At 43.3% G+C, this 15,983-nt stretch overlaps 1 protein-coding gene across 10 annotated transcripts in view; it reads left to right on the top strand.

Moving 5' to 3' along the window:
* The window catches only part of STOX2 (storkhead box 2), a 126,690-nt gene that overhangs the window by 89,179 nt on the left and 21,528 nt on the right, over nt 1-15,983 (top strand). For 2 of the 10 annotated variants that reach the window (XM_052682618.1, XM_052682617.1), the window contains exon 2: nt 13,515-13,644. The exons of 3 other annotated variants lie outside the window; for them this stretch is intronic. In XM_052682618.1, coding sequence (XP_052538578.1) covers nt 13,572-13,644 — 73 coding nt within the window. In that variant the 5' untranslated portion in view covers nt 13,515-13,571. Of the gene's footprint in view, nt 1-12,914; nt 13,182-13,209; nt 13,460-13,514; nt 13,645-13,700; nt 13,993-14,148; nt 14,399-15,983 lie in introns of those variants that run through there. 5 more of the 10 variants (XM_052682616.1, XM_052682620.1, XM_052682621.1 and 2 more) reach the window with 5 other exon arrangements.

Raw genomic sequence — 15,983 nt, forward strand, 5'->3', positions numbered from 1 at the left:
ATAAAACCAGTTCTGATGGTCCTAAGCCCAGATGGAATTTACTGAGTGTTTTTAAACTCCTTTGAAAATTCCAGCTGTCATGTGAACTTGCTGTCAGGGGCTAACCGTGTCAGTCATTTTTTGGTATGGCTGGCCATATGACAATGCAGTGTCATAGTAACTGAGCAGTCCTTACACCTGGTGGCTACATGGCCGTAGGCCATGGTTCCCCATTCCTGCATTGGCCATGTGCCACTGCCTCTTACTTTCCCTTGAGACAGGGCCTTGCTTGTCTTAACAGTGGATTTAAAACTGATTTCGGGCATGCAGCTGTTGAGGAGAGTTTAGTTCTGTTTATACTGGTTCTGCTGCCAGATGGACCTGTTAAAAGCACCTAGTTTGCTAGCAGGATTTTAAGCACAGAGAAGAATATTTCATTTCTAATGTATGCCACTCATGTGAGTGTTTCAAGGGCAATAAAGAGATGTATGTTTATCTGTTGGCTGTTTCAAATGAAAGAGATGTATGTTTATATCTGTCTGTTGCAAATGAAAGATTTCTGGCATGGGAGCACACTAAAAAAAAAAGTCTAGAAGGGCCAAGCTTATGACTACAGTACACTGCATGCTAGGGGATGTAAGTATGATTTCATTTAGTGCACGTGGGGCAGTGCTAACTCTAGCACAGTCAGCTCTGGTAATACAAAGCAATGTAGTTCTGCACCACTACGTTCGACGCAGCAACAAAAATTTAAATGGCTGGGGAGTTACTCCATAGGAGTAGCATAAGCTAGGCCCAAGGCACATTTCCATCATGTCATGGCATTGAAACACTACAAAGGTGTTTTACATCATCCTTACTTCCCCTTCTTTTGAATCAAAGCTGTTTCCTGGTGTATTTGAAGGAGTCTTGGTGATTAGTCTGTTGGCGTTCAGTGTGCTGGACCTGTCTTGGACCTCTTCTTGGAGGCTGGCAGAGTTGAGGCTTGCTGTTTGTGCATCTCCTCCTGGAGCTACTGCTGGTCAGTGCCAGGCCTCATGTTTGTTTCTCGTTACAACTAATTTGCTTGGTCATCATTCACATATTTAAAAAATATGTAAACACATATTTAATTATTTTATTTGAATACAAACAAGAGGTGCCAATAGAATTTACGAAGTTCGGTTGTAGGTTTATTATCCTTAAGCTAGCAGTTGTGGCATTTCCTTTATGAATTGTGCAATTTGGTTGAGCAGTTGCTAGTTTTGCTGGAAGCCATCACTATTCATCTTGTCCTCTCTTGTTTGCCAGGTTCCTCCTCCTCTACTTGAGGACAAAGGGAATCGTAAATACTTATTAACTAAAGGTTTATGGTTGGTCCCAAGGCCAAAAACCAAAACTGATAAAATCATGAAGAGCCCTTTTTTTTTTTTTTTTTCCTTTTCTTTTCCCCAAATGAGCTTCTTAAATGGGAACAATTGATAAGTATGTAAAGCTAAAAATCACACAGAGGAAATGATCTCATGCTTGCATGGCCTCATAGATTCTATCTGAAACATGTTGGCTTTCTCTGAAGTAGGCTGTAAACTTCTTGGGGCAGGACATGCCTTCTTCCAGATCTTGTAAAATGCTAGACTGCTGATGCTTCCCTGTAAGGAACCATTTCTTCATACCTGAATTGTAGAGAAAGTGGTGTGTTCCAGTTGTGTTGATGGAGAAGACTGCCAACATTTAAAGGTCTCAAATATTGATGACAAATGGGAGCCAAAGCAATTCTGTGGGAAATCAGCGCAGGCAAGAAAATTATGTGGACGTTTTTGGTGTGTAGTTGCAGGGCAGGGGCAATCCTACCTAGCACTTCGGGTGCCATGTAGCAGTTCTTAGTCCAGCTTGAATGGTAGTAGTTGCTTTTCAATATTGGTAATGACCCTGCCATGCTACTTTCTTGATTTTTATTTTTATTTTTCCCTTGCTCAAGCAGAAAAATTCCACTTCTTTCAAGTTAGCCAACTCCTGTAATGGGTTGCATGTCAGCTACTGGAACAAAAGCATTTATGCAGCTTGCATAAGTGATTCAAATGATGAGTGAGCTCATAAAGGGAAGAACATTGAATTTCAGGCTGAATCAGTGGTTAATTGGCTGCTTGTCCCTTCTCAGCTCCCCTCCTTTTGCCTGAGAGTTGGAGGAGGATGAAGTCATTCTGCTGATTCTTGACCACAGCACACTGCCGACCTTCAGTTTTGCGCTAGGGCTTGCATCAGCTGTGTCTTAAACACCATGTTACTCTGACATAAACCCTGCTTTAGCTTTCTTGTAAATATCCACCAGCCTTGTGTGGTTAATTGTTGATTCTAGTGGACTGTAAGACTGACCAGCCCTGAAAAACCAAGATGACCGTTTACACTTGAAAGAAAGCCTTTGATCCGCACTGAGAGCAAAGCTCACATTCATCCTCTGGATCCACAGCAAGACACCTTTGCTAGCCTGTGATTTGGCTCTGGAAACAAAATCTCCTGCTTGCCTAAAAGCCTATGTAGTCAGCATTTTATAAGCAGAAGTGGAAGGAGCTGAGGATGTTGCAACGTTCTCATTTGCTCTACAACTTTAGGTTTTGTTTGCTGGTTTCTGTTTTTACAAAGCATGTTTGAGACAAAGAAACTCCTGCAGTCGTTCAAGATAGAGGTAGCTGGTCATTTCACCATTCTTGTGCAAAAAATATTCCTTTTCCTATAATCTATTTAGAAGATGACATCTTTTTAGACAAGTAGAATGCCTAAATATTAGTACAGGTGTAGAGCCTTCCTTAGCAACAGCCATAGAAGAATAATTTTTTTTTGCATTCTTAAAGACCGATAATGAAGTGGCACTGGATTAAAAAGTCACATAAAATAGTTAAGTGTTCAGTCTTCTAGTAGTAAGGGTGGGTTACTTGTTTGCTGCTGCTGTTCAGGTGCACTTCTGGAAGCGCCTGGCTGGCATCACCTGCCCTGTTTCCAGAGTGTGGACCATCATGTGGTGTGCAAAGGGATTTTTGTGGTGTGTGAAAGGATTTTTGTGGTGTGCTGCCTCTTGGAGCACCAAGAGCGTGGTATGCCTGTGCTTCAGGTGGGAAGGATGACACGGTGATGGAGAACTGGATAGAGATCTGCCTTATCACCTTGTCGTTGTTTTGTTTGTTTGTTTAAGCCAAAAATGAAAAACCCAAGCAATAAAACCTTACAATCCCAGCCCCAAAGAAGCCACTCAACAAAAACCTTCGTTGTATTTTACGTTTTGAGGTCCACTTGTCTCAAGTGTGTGCGCCTGCTAGCTTGGGGCTGTGGATGTGAGGCAAAACGCCGGCGCTCGTTGTGACTGAAAGATGCAGGGAACGTGCTTGGTGCAAAGGTAAGGTTAGTTTCTTCAAGCGAGGCGGATGTTGCTTCTTGGTGTGTAAGCTTTGCATGTCAGCTGAAGGCAGGGCTCAGCGTGGGGACCCCTGACGGACCACGCGTTGCCATGCCGACGGGCTGCCGAGCCCCGCGCGGGGCATGCCGGGAGCGGGGCGATGCGCAGGTGCCAAGCCGGGCGGAGATCCCTCCTCGTCGGGGCCTGCGTGCTCGCTTTCGTGCTGCGGCAGCGCCGGTGGCGCCTGGCCTCTAACCGACGTTGGCATGGGGCAGTGGCGGCGGGCCGCTGCGGAGCGGCCGTCAGTTTCTCGCTGCGGGTTGAAAGGGAGCGGCGGGGTCCGGCCCAACTCTGGCACAGCCTCGCTGTTTGTATGCGGCCCCGGAGAGCTGGAGTGCTGAGTGGCAAAGCGAGTACATGTGGCACGTGGAAGCCGGGGCTCCTCGCTACTGGGCTGGAGGGCAAAGAAGCAAATGTGTTCTTAAGCACATTGCAGAATTTCAAAGCGTGTTTAAAACACTATGAAGCAGATCACCAGTCTGCCTGTATTATTTATCACTAGTGGGTTTTTTTTGTTGTTGTTTTTGTTTTTTACTCTTGTTCCTCTGCAAAACAGAGATCTAAGCTTTCCAGACTCTACAATAGGACTGTAGGTGAAAGCTTGGTCAGCAGCTGCAGAGCAGCCCACCATTTTCCACCTAGAGTGTAAGTGGGCAGTGCTACTGGAACTTGGTGCTGGATGTCTCCCTGGGCCAGGATAAGCTGAGCAGGGCCTTACTCACAGTTCTCCTGAAGCTGCAAGATGCTTTCATGCTGTAAAACCATTTTGTGGTTGCATCACAACACCAATTGTAAATTACAAAACAGGCTGCTTTAGGTTTGCTAGATTTTAATCATAAATCTGGGACAGTCCCAGACGGATAAATTAAGCACGGCTAGCAGACATGATATGTTGGGCCTCCTGCACGTGTGAGATGAATCTGTATGCAGTTAGTTTGCAGACATTGGGCTGCCTGAGTTGCCAAGTCTCTGGAAAAGTGGGCAATTACTACAAAAATATGGGAAAAGAGGTTTAATGTACGAGCATGCATGGAATGTATGATCTCTGTGAATAATCATAGAATTATTTGAGTTTAAGGAATCTTTGAAGGCCATCTGGTCCAGCTGCCCTGCACTGAACAGGGACACCTACAGCTTCGTCAGGTCCTCAGAACCCCTCCATCCTGACCTGGGCTGTCTCCAGGAATGGAGCATCCTCTGGGCAACCTGTGCCAGTGCCTCACCACCATTCTCAGGTCTCCCCGGAGCCTTCTCTTCTCCAGGCTGCACAGCCCCAGCTCTCTCAGCCTGTCCTTATAGGGAGGTGTTCCATCCCTTGGGTAATTTTTGCGGCCCTCCTCCGGATGCACTCCAACAGGTGCCAACTATGTCTCTCCTGCACTGAGAACTCCTCATCTGGATGCAGTGCTCCAGGTGAGGTCTCACAGCACAGAGCATAGGGGCAGGATCATCTCCTTGACCACAAAACTTTCAAAGTCTGTATTTACAAGAGAGTAAGCCCTCTCTGTTGGGGAAAAAATGAATCACCAGGAGCGTAAAGAAGTTTTTGGGACAAGTATTTCATTTTAACAGTAATTCTTGCAAGAATGATTCCTATGACTTTAAGCATATTCTCTGGGGAAGCTTCTTCTAAGCAATCACTGTTTCTTGCATTTTAAACAAGTACTTAAAGCACCGTAACTTAAAATGCGTACTGTTTTCAATCTTTTTTCAGAAGATAGATCCCAGTTTGGATTATCTTCCCAGATTCTTACCTTAGCAATGAGATGTTCTGGTACAAGATGCGTCCAGACTTCTTGTTCCTTTTCTGTTGTGCTTTTTCTTTTTGTGTGTGTGTTCTTTTTTTACTTTAGCGCCCGCTTTGAACACCTGTGAGGAAAGTAGCTAGCAAAAAGTGGGAGGAGGGGGGTCTGTCTGCGCTTGCAAAATCAAACAACTGATGAGTCAAAAGATATGAAAGTTGTTTCAGGATTCATCTGCTGTGTAATAACTCAAGAGACAGCCTCCAGTTCACTCGGTTCCTTCAAAGCTGTCAATGAAAGCAGTATCTTATTTTACAGTACCAGCTAAGAAAGGGGACTTGTCAGACAAAGACAATTTACAGCCCGTTTATTTTCAGCATTCTCCTAATTCCCTTTATTTGAAGTAAAGCCCATCTTCCTGACAGACCAGCCTCTTATTTTCCTTAATCCTGTAGCAAAGTGATAATCTGTTATTTGTGACCTCATAGGCTGTTGCTGTGGAGAACGTTGTGATATCACAGGGCCTATACTGTGACTTCACTGCTGTAGGAAGGAGCCGTCTAGCTCTCTGTGCATGTGTGTTGTTGGTGTTCTGCTAGTGCTTCCCAAGGAATGCTGTGTGGCAAACACACACGTATCATACCTGTCTGCATAGGTGATGAATGATAGTCAGAGGCTGTGTGTCAGGGGCAAATTTGTGGTGATTATTTTTGGCAAAGTTGTTCCTACCCTTGAAAAGTCTTATCAGCACGAAGATGTCACTGGGAAGTTAGACAAAGCTTTCTCACCCTAGATCTCTAAAGACACCAGGAGGAAATGACACTGAATAGTGGAATTATTTTGTCTAATTCCTTGTTACTATCCCTCTTCTTCAGCTGAAGAATATGACTTTGTAAAACCAAAGCATATTTTGTAAACAGCTGTGACACTAAAAATTCCATTGAGAGAAGTTTCTCAGGTACAAGATGAAATACATATCAGTAAAACATTTATGCCATTAAGCAGACACTTAGGGTCTTAACTATTCAAATATGAAGGAGATGATAACTCAGAGGTTAGGCCTGAGACTTTCAGATATTACTAAGTAACTTGCATGCATGGATTCTGTTCACATTCAAGTCTGAGCTTTATTGCCAGATTGCAGGAACGAGTGTCTAAAATTAGGCTCCTCCATGACTGTCCTTATTTTCAGAAGTACCGAGAGTACAGCAGCACTCAGTGTAGATAAAGGGAAGTACAAACCTACATCGGTTTTGAAACACAAGCTGTGACTATTAGAAACAACATATGGCAATGGGAACCAAACTTGGCTCTTTTAATATCTCTGCCTTTGACCATAACAGGAAGCTTTTGGAGAAATAGAATTTGTATCTTTACATCTCAGTGGTTTTCCGTCTTCAATAGTGAAGTTACCAGAACCCAGGCAAAAAATATTATTAAAAGAAAAGAATAATTCCTGTATTTTAAATGTTTAATTTTTGGATACATTGGGAGGGGTGTTACTGAACAACAGGAAGACACATTTCCATCTCTATTAAAATTTGTATTCTGTTTTGACTGTTAATTACAATTGATTTCATTTTTTTGTTTTCACTTTTTTTTCAATGTGTGATATGAAAGTTCCTGCAGAGGAATTTAGTAGGATTACGTTTGTACAGCTGCAGTCATTGGTGTAATATTTGGAAGGTATTTATGCTAAATCAGGTTTAAAAATCACTCATTCCAGAGTAAGTGTGGATTTCCATAGGTATAATTACGTGGTGGTAGTTCTGGCTGTGAAATATTCTCTCAAACAAAAGCTTTGCAGTCCGTTTCCATCTTATCCCTGTACCCAGAGATTCCCCAAATTGGGATCAGGGAGTGTACCAAACCAGATGCTGCATAATAAAGCTGCAGTGCAACATCTCAATTAAACGTAGTACCACAATTAAAATCCAATACCACAAGTTAAGCAAAATCCTCCTGCAAAGGCTTGGCAGACCACACATGACACACTAGACACACATTGGGAAGCCACGCATTTTCAAGTCCTGGTGGATTACACCTCCTTTCTAGAAACTACTTGTGTGTGTGTGTTTTGAAGAGGTTCTCGTAAAGCAGCAGTAAACTTCTGAAGACAGTATTGGTGATGACATGTTTAACAGCTTTCATATGTTTTGGTTCAGACTGCCCAAACTGCTTGCTCCCTCAGTGGAGCGGTACTGCATGTGTACCTTATTAGCATGCACACTAATGTACTCTGTGTTTTCTCTATTGTCCCCTTAAACTCCCATCCTTCTGCTGGCTTTGCTCCTGCATCATAAAAGCTTAGAAGCAACCCATTGAAGAACGAACCCAGTGCTTCTTTTTAGGAACTTTACAAGCTCCAAAGAGTGACAGCCCATCTGCAGTCACTGGAGGATGCAGGTTCCGTCCGTCAGAGCACGAGCTTTGGAGGATGCTCCCTTTGCTGCAGCACTGGCAATTGGGTTTCAGCTCTGGGCTGACAGCAAGATGTGTTCGTTCTCTCAGGCTTTTAATTGGGGCTGGGAATTGAGGCTTTCATTGAGTCCTTCGTAGCACAAGGTGAAGGTCAGCCTAGAGAACAAAACAAAGGCAAGCGCCTGGTGGATGCAGAGCACATGCAGATTGGCTTGTGGAAAACAACTGTCCCTTTGTTCACTTCTCTCTTCACCAAAACAGACAGCCGTTCCCACTTTGCTTATTCCAGCAATCCTGTAGACCCTTGGATTTTCCCAGCCTTCCTACAGCTGGAAAGTTTATTTCTCACCATTTGGTTGTTATTCCTGCTTCCGTTCAGCCCCGTTAAGCATTTGGATTCTTTTAGCAAGTCTTCTTTCATCATTAGCATCACATCTGCTGCATCGCCTGCTTTCGGAATCAAACAGTATTCATCTCTTTCCTCGCATTTCCTTTTAACCTTTCTTGTGTTTTTCTTTGTATCTGTTGTTTTTTGTTTTGCCCTACAATCCGACGCTGACTATACTTCAATCTTCACAGCCCAGGCTTTTCTTTAAAAGCCTGTACATTAGCTCTAAGGCTAAAATTTCTTGGTACCAAACAGAAGAAACAGCACAGATTTCAAAACTTATTTCTAAGGCTCTGTTCAGCCCTGGTGAGGGCTGGTTAGTGCAGCATGTTCTCTTATCATGCCATGAAATGTATTTATCCAGAGCTTGGATTTATACATCCCCTATGTTTTGATCTAAGAATTTCATGTGGACATTTGTTCAAGAAGTTACTCCTCTTTCTTTTGGTAGCCTTTTGGTTTAGTTCAGTGTCATTTGAGACCATGAGCAGCTCCTGAGGTCACTGCTTCAGGAGCCCAGTCTTATATCCTACTTTAGTTTCCTCTGTACTGGATAAGAGGGCAAACACACAACTATTTTTACGTGCTTTCGTCTTTCAGAAAACTGGGTCATAGCAACACTCGAGGAGCACAAGGATGCCCTGTCCCTGCAGACTTTCAAGCCCAGGCTGGGCCAGGCTCTGAGCAACTTGATCTAGCTGTGGATGTCCCTGTCCATTGCAGGGGAAGTGGACTAGATGGCCTTTAGAAATCTCTTCCAACTCTTAAGGATTCTGTGATTGTTGAGCCCTGTGTAGAGTACAGGGGAGAAAAAAGAGGAACATCCAGTTCTCATCCCAGGAAATGGTTAACTGTACTATGCGCAGTGTTTGGTTTGTGATTGTTGCATTAGAAATCTGAAGGGTGGGTTGTCTGGTCACAGTTGCTCAGATTCATTAAGATGGCTAACGAGGGCCTCAGAAGGGCCTGGCAGCAGTGGAGTGAGGCAGATGAACCATTTGGCAAAGCAGTGACGTCAGCAGTATTGTGGAAGGCAATGCAGCGAGCATGGGAGGACGTCATGCTGTAATACCCTTGGTTCTGCCACTTCAGGAGCATGGTCTGCATGTTGCTGGTGTCAAATTGGTGGAACTGGTGGATGAGTGATGATTATTCATGTGAATTAGGAAATACGTATGAAGTCGCACAAGAGGTAGTTGTCTGTGAAGTTGATAATTCTGTCTGTGTTTGAAATAGCCTGTTCAGTTTATGTCTCACAGACAGGGAAATTTTCAGATTCTAGAAAAATAGCATGCAGGAAGGTTTTACTCTTGTAATAGTAGTAAAACACGCATTGAAGGTTTTGATTTACTGCAATGTAATGAGTACTGAGTAAAATTAAGCAAAGTCCATGTGAGATGGATGGGAGGAAATGCATTTAATCTAGTGAGCTGTTCAACTGGGAGGACCTCTGCTTCCAGATATGTCATTTATTTGGGGAGGTAGGTTTTGGTTTCTGCATTTGCTGGTAGTTACACTAGTTGGAAATGACCCAGTGAACTCTAAACTGCTAAGTCTTTGGAGTGTCTAACCTTTTCTTTTTAAAACCACTTTGGCACTATTATAATTGATTCCATCCCTGGCCTTTTCATCAGTTCTCTCCTAGCCAGGAAAAACTGAGCTGTTAAAGACTGCTGCAGTACCATGGGACTTGGTTCAATGTTGCAGACTCTTACTCTAACCTGAAGTTATCTGCCAGTCATCACTATTTGTTTGCAAAGCTGTAACCACCTCTGTGTTATCTTTGGGATGAAAATCCTGCCACAGTTACAGCAATCAATAAAATAAGAGGAGTCGGCATGTGTTGCTAATCATCCTTTCACCTTCCAAGAATTCCAGCTGCCGACTTGCTGCGTGTGTGCTGCAGCATTCCCAGTCACACTGACACTGTGCTGGCTACGCTGAAGTCAATAGGGAGGAGCGAGGGGCTAAGGCAGCTGATCATTGCGCTCCAACAGCCATGTTCTGCTCTTGTAGGGGTGTTGGAAAAAGGATCTCTTATGAGATTCCTGCCCTAAAAGAAAACATCGAGGTTTATCATTGTTGGTTTTCTCTTTTGTTTCTCACATGCTTGTGCTGTTTTGTGAAACCTGGGTCCTTTTCAATGCTTTTGTCTTTCCTTGCATTTAAACTGTGTACTGCCAGAAAATAGGCAGGTCTTATCTATCTGTCTATCTGCCTGTCCATCTATCCATCTATTTATTTATTTTTAGGTTAGTAACGCTGTAAGTTTGGTATTAATTCACAGAATTTATAGTAACAGGTTTCTATGCAAGAAAATAAATCAAGGTTTTGCTGTTCTTTAGTCTCCTCCATCCCATTGTACAGTCCTGGCTGTAAAATCTAACGTAGAGAATTCTTCCCGTGATTTAAAATTGTTATTTTTATGTATTGTTAAATTGTATAAATTGTTAAATTGTATAAAATTGTTATTTTATGTATACTTGCCTGGGTGGGTGATTTTCTAAAAACACAATTGTTTCAGCCACCAACTATCTTGGGGTGAAGTTTTGTGGGTTGTTCTGCTTCTTCTGTAAAGGCTGAAGGGCTCATTCAGACACTGTTTACTGGATAGTAACAAGTGTTACCTAGCAAGTGATTTAGCAAGTGTTGCACTGGGTCCCGGTTTTAACCTGTTTAAGCAAGGTGTAAAGTGTCACTTGTTTTTAGTTTTAGTTTGTGTGGCTCTATAGCAATGGAGATGCTGAAATTAGAAGACTTGGATAGGCAGGGCTTCATACCCAGTAAGTGAGTGATGAAGTGTCAGTGGGCCAAGTTGCAGTCCTGGGAGCCAAAGACTGGAGTGCTTGCCTCCACCTCATCTGCTTGAAACAGCATAAAAAGATACCTGCAAGAGGTGGTTTGTGGGGCCTGTGACAGCTGACTGCCAGTGTAATATAGCTGTGAAAAAAACAACTTTCATTTTTGGTTCATGTAAAGCAGGGTATCCACCAAAAGCCTGGAAATGTAAATTTCCTTGTATGTGATGCAGGTGAGAAATTGGCAGGAGCATTAGAATATGGTACAGGATTCTGGTTGTGGGTTTTTTAAGAACTGTAAGTCAGAAAGATTAACAAAACAGGAGGGACACGGACATGAGCACCCTAAAAGAGTGTGCTTCTTACAGCCAGGAAAATGAGGTCTGAAGGACCTTGCGTCTTTCTGATGTCCTTTGGTCTGGTTTCTTCTGAAGCCATGCCATCACTGGGCCACTTTCCCCGGGGTGCTCAGTGAGGCCACTTCTGGTGGAAGTGGTGGTCGTGGCAGATGGCCTGTGATGGGTAGCCATCGCTTCTTCATCTCCAGGCTTCAGCAGCTGAGTGTTGATGTGCAATGGTTGGCCTTCCACCTTCAGCATCCCCTGAAGCTGCTCCTGTTCTTTTGTGCAGTAAGTGCATGCTGTAATTCACTTTTAAGCACACACAAATGTTTCTTCTTGGAATGAGTTTCGTTGCAGTGCAGTGGGTGTGGGCTCAGCAGACAAGCAGGCTGAGTTTCCACGAGGTGATCCTGGGGAATCTGAACGTTGGGAGCACCAAGTTGGATTCGCTGGAAGCTTTGTGGCTGATCCTGGAGCCTTGGGGAAAGCAAAGCTCCTATGAAGTTGAAGGAAGATTTCCTGGAATGAACACAGGAAACGATGACTGTGTGTTGTAGCGGACTCTCAGCTTTTAATGTTGAGATCCTGGCCGCTGTGTGAGTGCAGATGTAGCAGAGCACCCTGCATGCCTTACACTTGTAGATCAACTTGGTTGTACTATGGCTTTGCTGCATAACAGTTGGCACAGAGCTGTGAACAAGAGTGATCTGTTAGTGGAGCAAGCCAGCTCTGTATTGTCCTCTTGAAACAGAGCTATTTCAGGCTAGGCCAAACTCTTTCACTGCTGGGGTCATCACAAGGCTGGGCTGGCAGCAGAGTGCTCACTTTGGGAGGAAGTCACTGTGACCCAGCATAGGTGGGTCCTCAAGTTCTGTGCTTCAGGAGTGTGAGGGTTATGTGCCTGCTACACTTCAGAGTGCTTGGAATACAGGAGCCTTTAAAGAAGGGTCCCGTGGCAGTGCTGCTTGTTTTGTTTGCTCCTGTTTCTGCCTGCCTGGTCTCCTCATTTTGACAGATCACAACTAGAAATAGGTCTCTTACAGTAAAGACAATTTTAAATGTTTTTTTTCTATCAAAATTCCCAAATAACTCAAAATGTTCCTTCCAAGCTGCATCTGTCCCTCATCACGTGCTGTTCCTTCCTCTTCTGTGTTTTTTTTCGATGCTCCAGCTTAGCATATCCTCAGCAAGCAATGGGAAATCTAGCACTGGGAGTGAGATGGTGACACAGTGACCTCGTTCTGAGCATTACTTTCTTTGTCAGGAGCAGCAGAAGCTGAGGCAGCTCCACTGGCTCTCAGCACTTGGAGCAGTTTGACGTTTTCTGCCTGGCGGGGTTTCAGGGCTCACTTTGTTGTGAGCCCAAACGGTGAATGGAATGATGAAAAACGAGCTTGCAGGAACTTGTCCACTGCTTTTAATTTTTTGATAAACAGTTGCAGCAGCACAACTTTGATCCAGTGTAGAGCAATGCTGTCTGTTACGTGCAAGGCTGCAGCATTCTTTGGGACTGACAAAGGAGAGTAAGTCTTTTCTTTGAATCAATAAAGTAAAAATTAGTGTCGTGTTCAAATAGTGAATAGTTCAGGAAAATACAGCTCTGTGTAAGCATGTGTGTATGTGTCTGCGTATACGTGTGTCTGAGCATTTGTGGTTTTGTGTACTGTGGGGGTGTGTGTGTGTTAAATCAGGAAGAGATGTTGGGGGTACGTTTTTTATCTCGACCGGAGGGTTGGAGCTTTAACTTGTCTTTGCTAATGCATGTAAATAGCTTTCTTGTCCACTTAACGAGGAGGCTGGCTTGTTATCCTGTACAATGCAGCTGGGCACGGTTCCAGAAGCAGAGGCACTTGGTTTCAAAGACAAAGAAGCCAGTGCAAACGTAGGGAGAAACCTGGAACATTGCGTGGTGGATTTTTTCAGAGCGATGACTCATTTCAGTTCACAAAGGATTCTGGGCAGGGTAGTGAGAAGTCAGGTTGGCTGATCCATTCCTATGACTTCACTTTGCAGAGAGCCAGGCAGAAGAGGAGTGACACTGCAGAATCCTGAGGCACTGCAGTGGAGAGGTGCTTTGCTAAGACTGTGAGTGCCTTCGAAACAGGGGGTGGTGTCAGAACGGGATTCCAGCTGTGCTGTGGAAATGGGGCAAAAAGGAGAGAGTTGTTTTCAAAACACCCGTGTGGGAGTTGTATTTGTAGGGCCCTTTAGATTCTCTGCTTCCTCCTCCCCTTCATTTCTTAACCATTTATTTCTTGTGCTTATGTGAGAAATAAGTCTGAAACGGCATTCCCTTCGGTGGAGCTGCACAGATACTGCATTCTCTTTTATTTTCTGGAAGCCTCTACATCCTTCTTAAAGAGGTGGGTGTTTGGCATATTGCTGCCTAAAAGCATGCTTTATTTTTCCTTCTTTCAGGTCCTGTGGCACTGATCTCTGCTGCTGCCAGCTTCCACAGTGATATAAAGCCCCAATATGCACAGTGTTCTTACATCACAGATACTCTGGATACTGTACTGGAGCATGGAACCATATCATAGGGGTTCAGGTAAGTCCCCCTTTTTTAACATATTGTGTGCCAGGAATATAGACATGGACATTTACTAAGAGATGCATTTGGAAATTACAGTTTGTGTAAACACATTCTAAAGCACACAATATATTAAAAAAACAAAACAAAACAGCAGTCTACCCTCTTTCATCCCAGGATAAGCAGTACCTCAAAAAATCTCAACTGAATCCTCTCTGGGAAAGTTCCGTGCTCCAGCAGAAACTTTCTATGATTATAGTCATAACACGTGCTGGGATGTATATCACTTTGGATCAGGAGGCAGCTGACCACTGGACATGAACCAAGAAAAGGAAATTTACATTTCAGGAAATACTCAGGAGAAATGTACGTAGGACAAATCTGGAGACTGTGGGTATTTTAGCACCTCTTTCCAAACGCGGTGTGGCACTTGATGAACCTGGAGATGGTGCTTTCAGCTGGGTTTAACCAAGTGAGAAGATAAATTTATGTAATTGAAGTGCAGTTCATAACTGGTAGAGAACTAGAACTTTGTTCAGAGGCAAGTATTTATCATGTGGTTACTCACTGTTAGGGTTACTGTGTTTTCTTCAGTCTGGTTAAAGTTGTTCTGGTCACATTGCCAGGTTGCATTTTTGAAGTGTATCTATATTTGCAAGAGAAGGTATATTTTGATGTGTGTGAGTTTCGGAGGTGTGGAATGAGCTTCCTTCCTCTTTAGAGAATGTCTGCTACTGCACTTGATGTGCCTTTGTTTAACCTGCTCTTAAATGTGAATAAATGGCAGAATCTTTAACTTTTCTTATTGAAAATCAGCCCTCTGATATGCATAACCATCTACTAAGCACAGTTTGCTGCATTGTCCCAAAAATACTCCAAAATGTGGTTTAAAATGAAGACTTAGCTATGGCTGAGAACAGTGAAAACAATGTAATTTCTGATTTTCTGTATTTCAGATTTGGCTAGTAAAATGTGTTCTTTCTTACTATATGCTAATGTAGATCCAAGGCATTTCAGTGTAATCTGGGTAATATAGAAATCTGCGTGTCCTTCTGCTCCCTCATGTTGCTTAATGAGATGAAAGCATGATCTGGCTTAAAATGGCAATTGTATATCATCATTGTGAGTTCACATATGAAAAGTTTAGTTTGCCACATCTAAGCAGGTGTTCTGTGATTAGAGTGATCAGTTATGTTGAGATTTGGGTGAAAAGGGAGTAATGTGCAACCCAGGCCAGGTATGGTACCTGTGGGGCATCTGTTGCTTCTGCAAGTCAACTTGATAATGTGCTTTTCCTAAAAGAGACTTTTCACTTTCAGTATTTTGGGGGGGGGGAAAAAGGTGAAAATATAGTAGTTGAATAATAATAGTAATAATAGTGAAAATATAATAGTTGAAGAGCCTTCTTTCTGTCCCTTAGTGGTAGTATTGTTTTTGTTAGTTCTCTTGTGTTTGAAGAGCAGCTCTCTAGTTCTTCCTGGATCGAAACTGTGGTTGATTGTTGACCAAAACAAGTTGTTACCAAGAAAATGTGTGTAGGGAATTTTTGTTGAAACTGCATCTATGGCCATGAGGTGCCATGAAGCACTCTAGTTGTTTGATTCTTCCTGATCAATTCCGTAACCCTGTAAGCAGTGGAAAAGTGACCTGATGTGTGTTTTCTGACTAGGTTCTCTCATGTCTGGTGGGACGTGGCTCTGCCCCACCAAGCAGTTGGAGCATGTGTAGTAAGTGCTTACTGTTGTAGAGTCTCTATTGTCTACTGAGTCCCAACCTTTCTGGCACATGAATGTACCCAGACTGTGTTTGTGCAAGCTTCATTTCCCATGGAAACCAGGCCAGAAATTGTGTTTACAGCTTATTTTGGGCCGTAGGAGGTAAAAGGCTGCTGAGGTGTTGAGAGCCAGGATGGCCTATTTGGCTTTCTGTATATCACAGCATGCATACTGTAATCAGAGGGTTTCTTCAACATTTCAAGGAAGGAGTATATAGAGAGTCTAATAAATTGTGGCTTTGCATTGTAATTTTGTGAATTTTCCTTTTGAATGGCTGTACTGAATCGGTTCCATTCATAAGTCAGGAGGTGATTTTTCAAACAGTCCTCATGCAAACTTCATGAGACAGAGAGTTTGACTTCTAAGTCACTTCTTTCCAGCAGCAGAATTGCTAATTAAAATTCTGTCATCTGTATGTAGCTGGTAGTTTAATTACTGATAGATGGTGAGAAATACAGTGTAGCTCATTTTCTGCCAGGATGGTGGTACCCCAACTTTGAGTGAACAGAGACAGTAGGTAAATGGCACGGGAAGGGCTCTGGTTCATGTGGTTTGGAAGAGGTGAATTTTCTTTGCCAGCTC

This window comes from Tympanuchus pallidicinctus, unplaced genomic scaffold, assembly GCF_026119805.1.
Source record: "Tympanuchus pallidicinctus isolate F22 unplaced genomic scaffold, pur_lepc_1.0 scaffold2, whole genome shotgun sequence".
Lineage (NCBI taxonomy): Eukaryota > Metazoa > Chordata > Aves > Galliformes > Phasianidae > Tympanuchus > Tympanuchus pallidicinctus.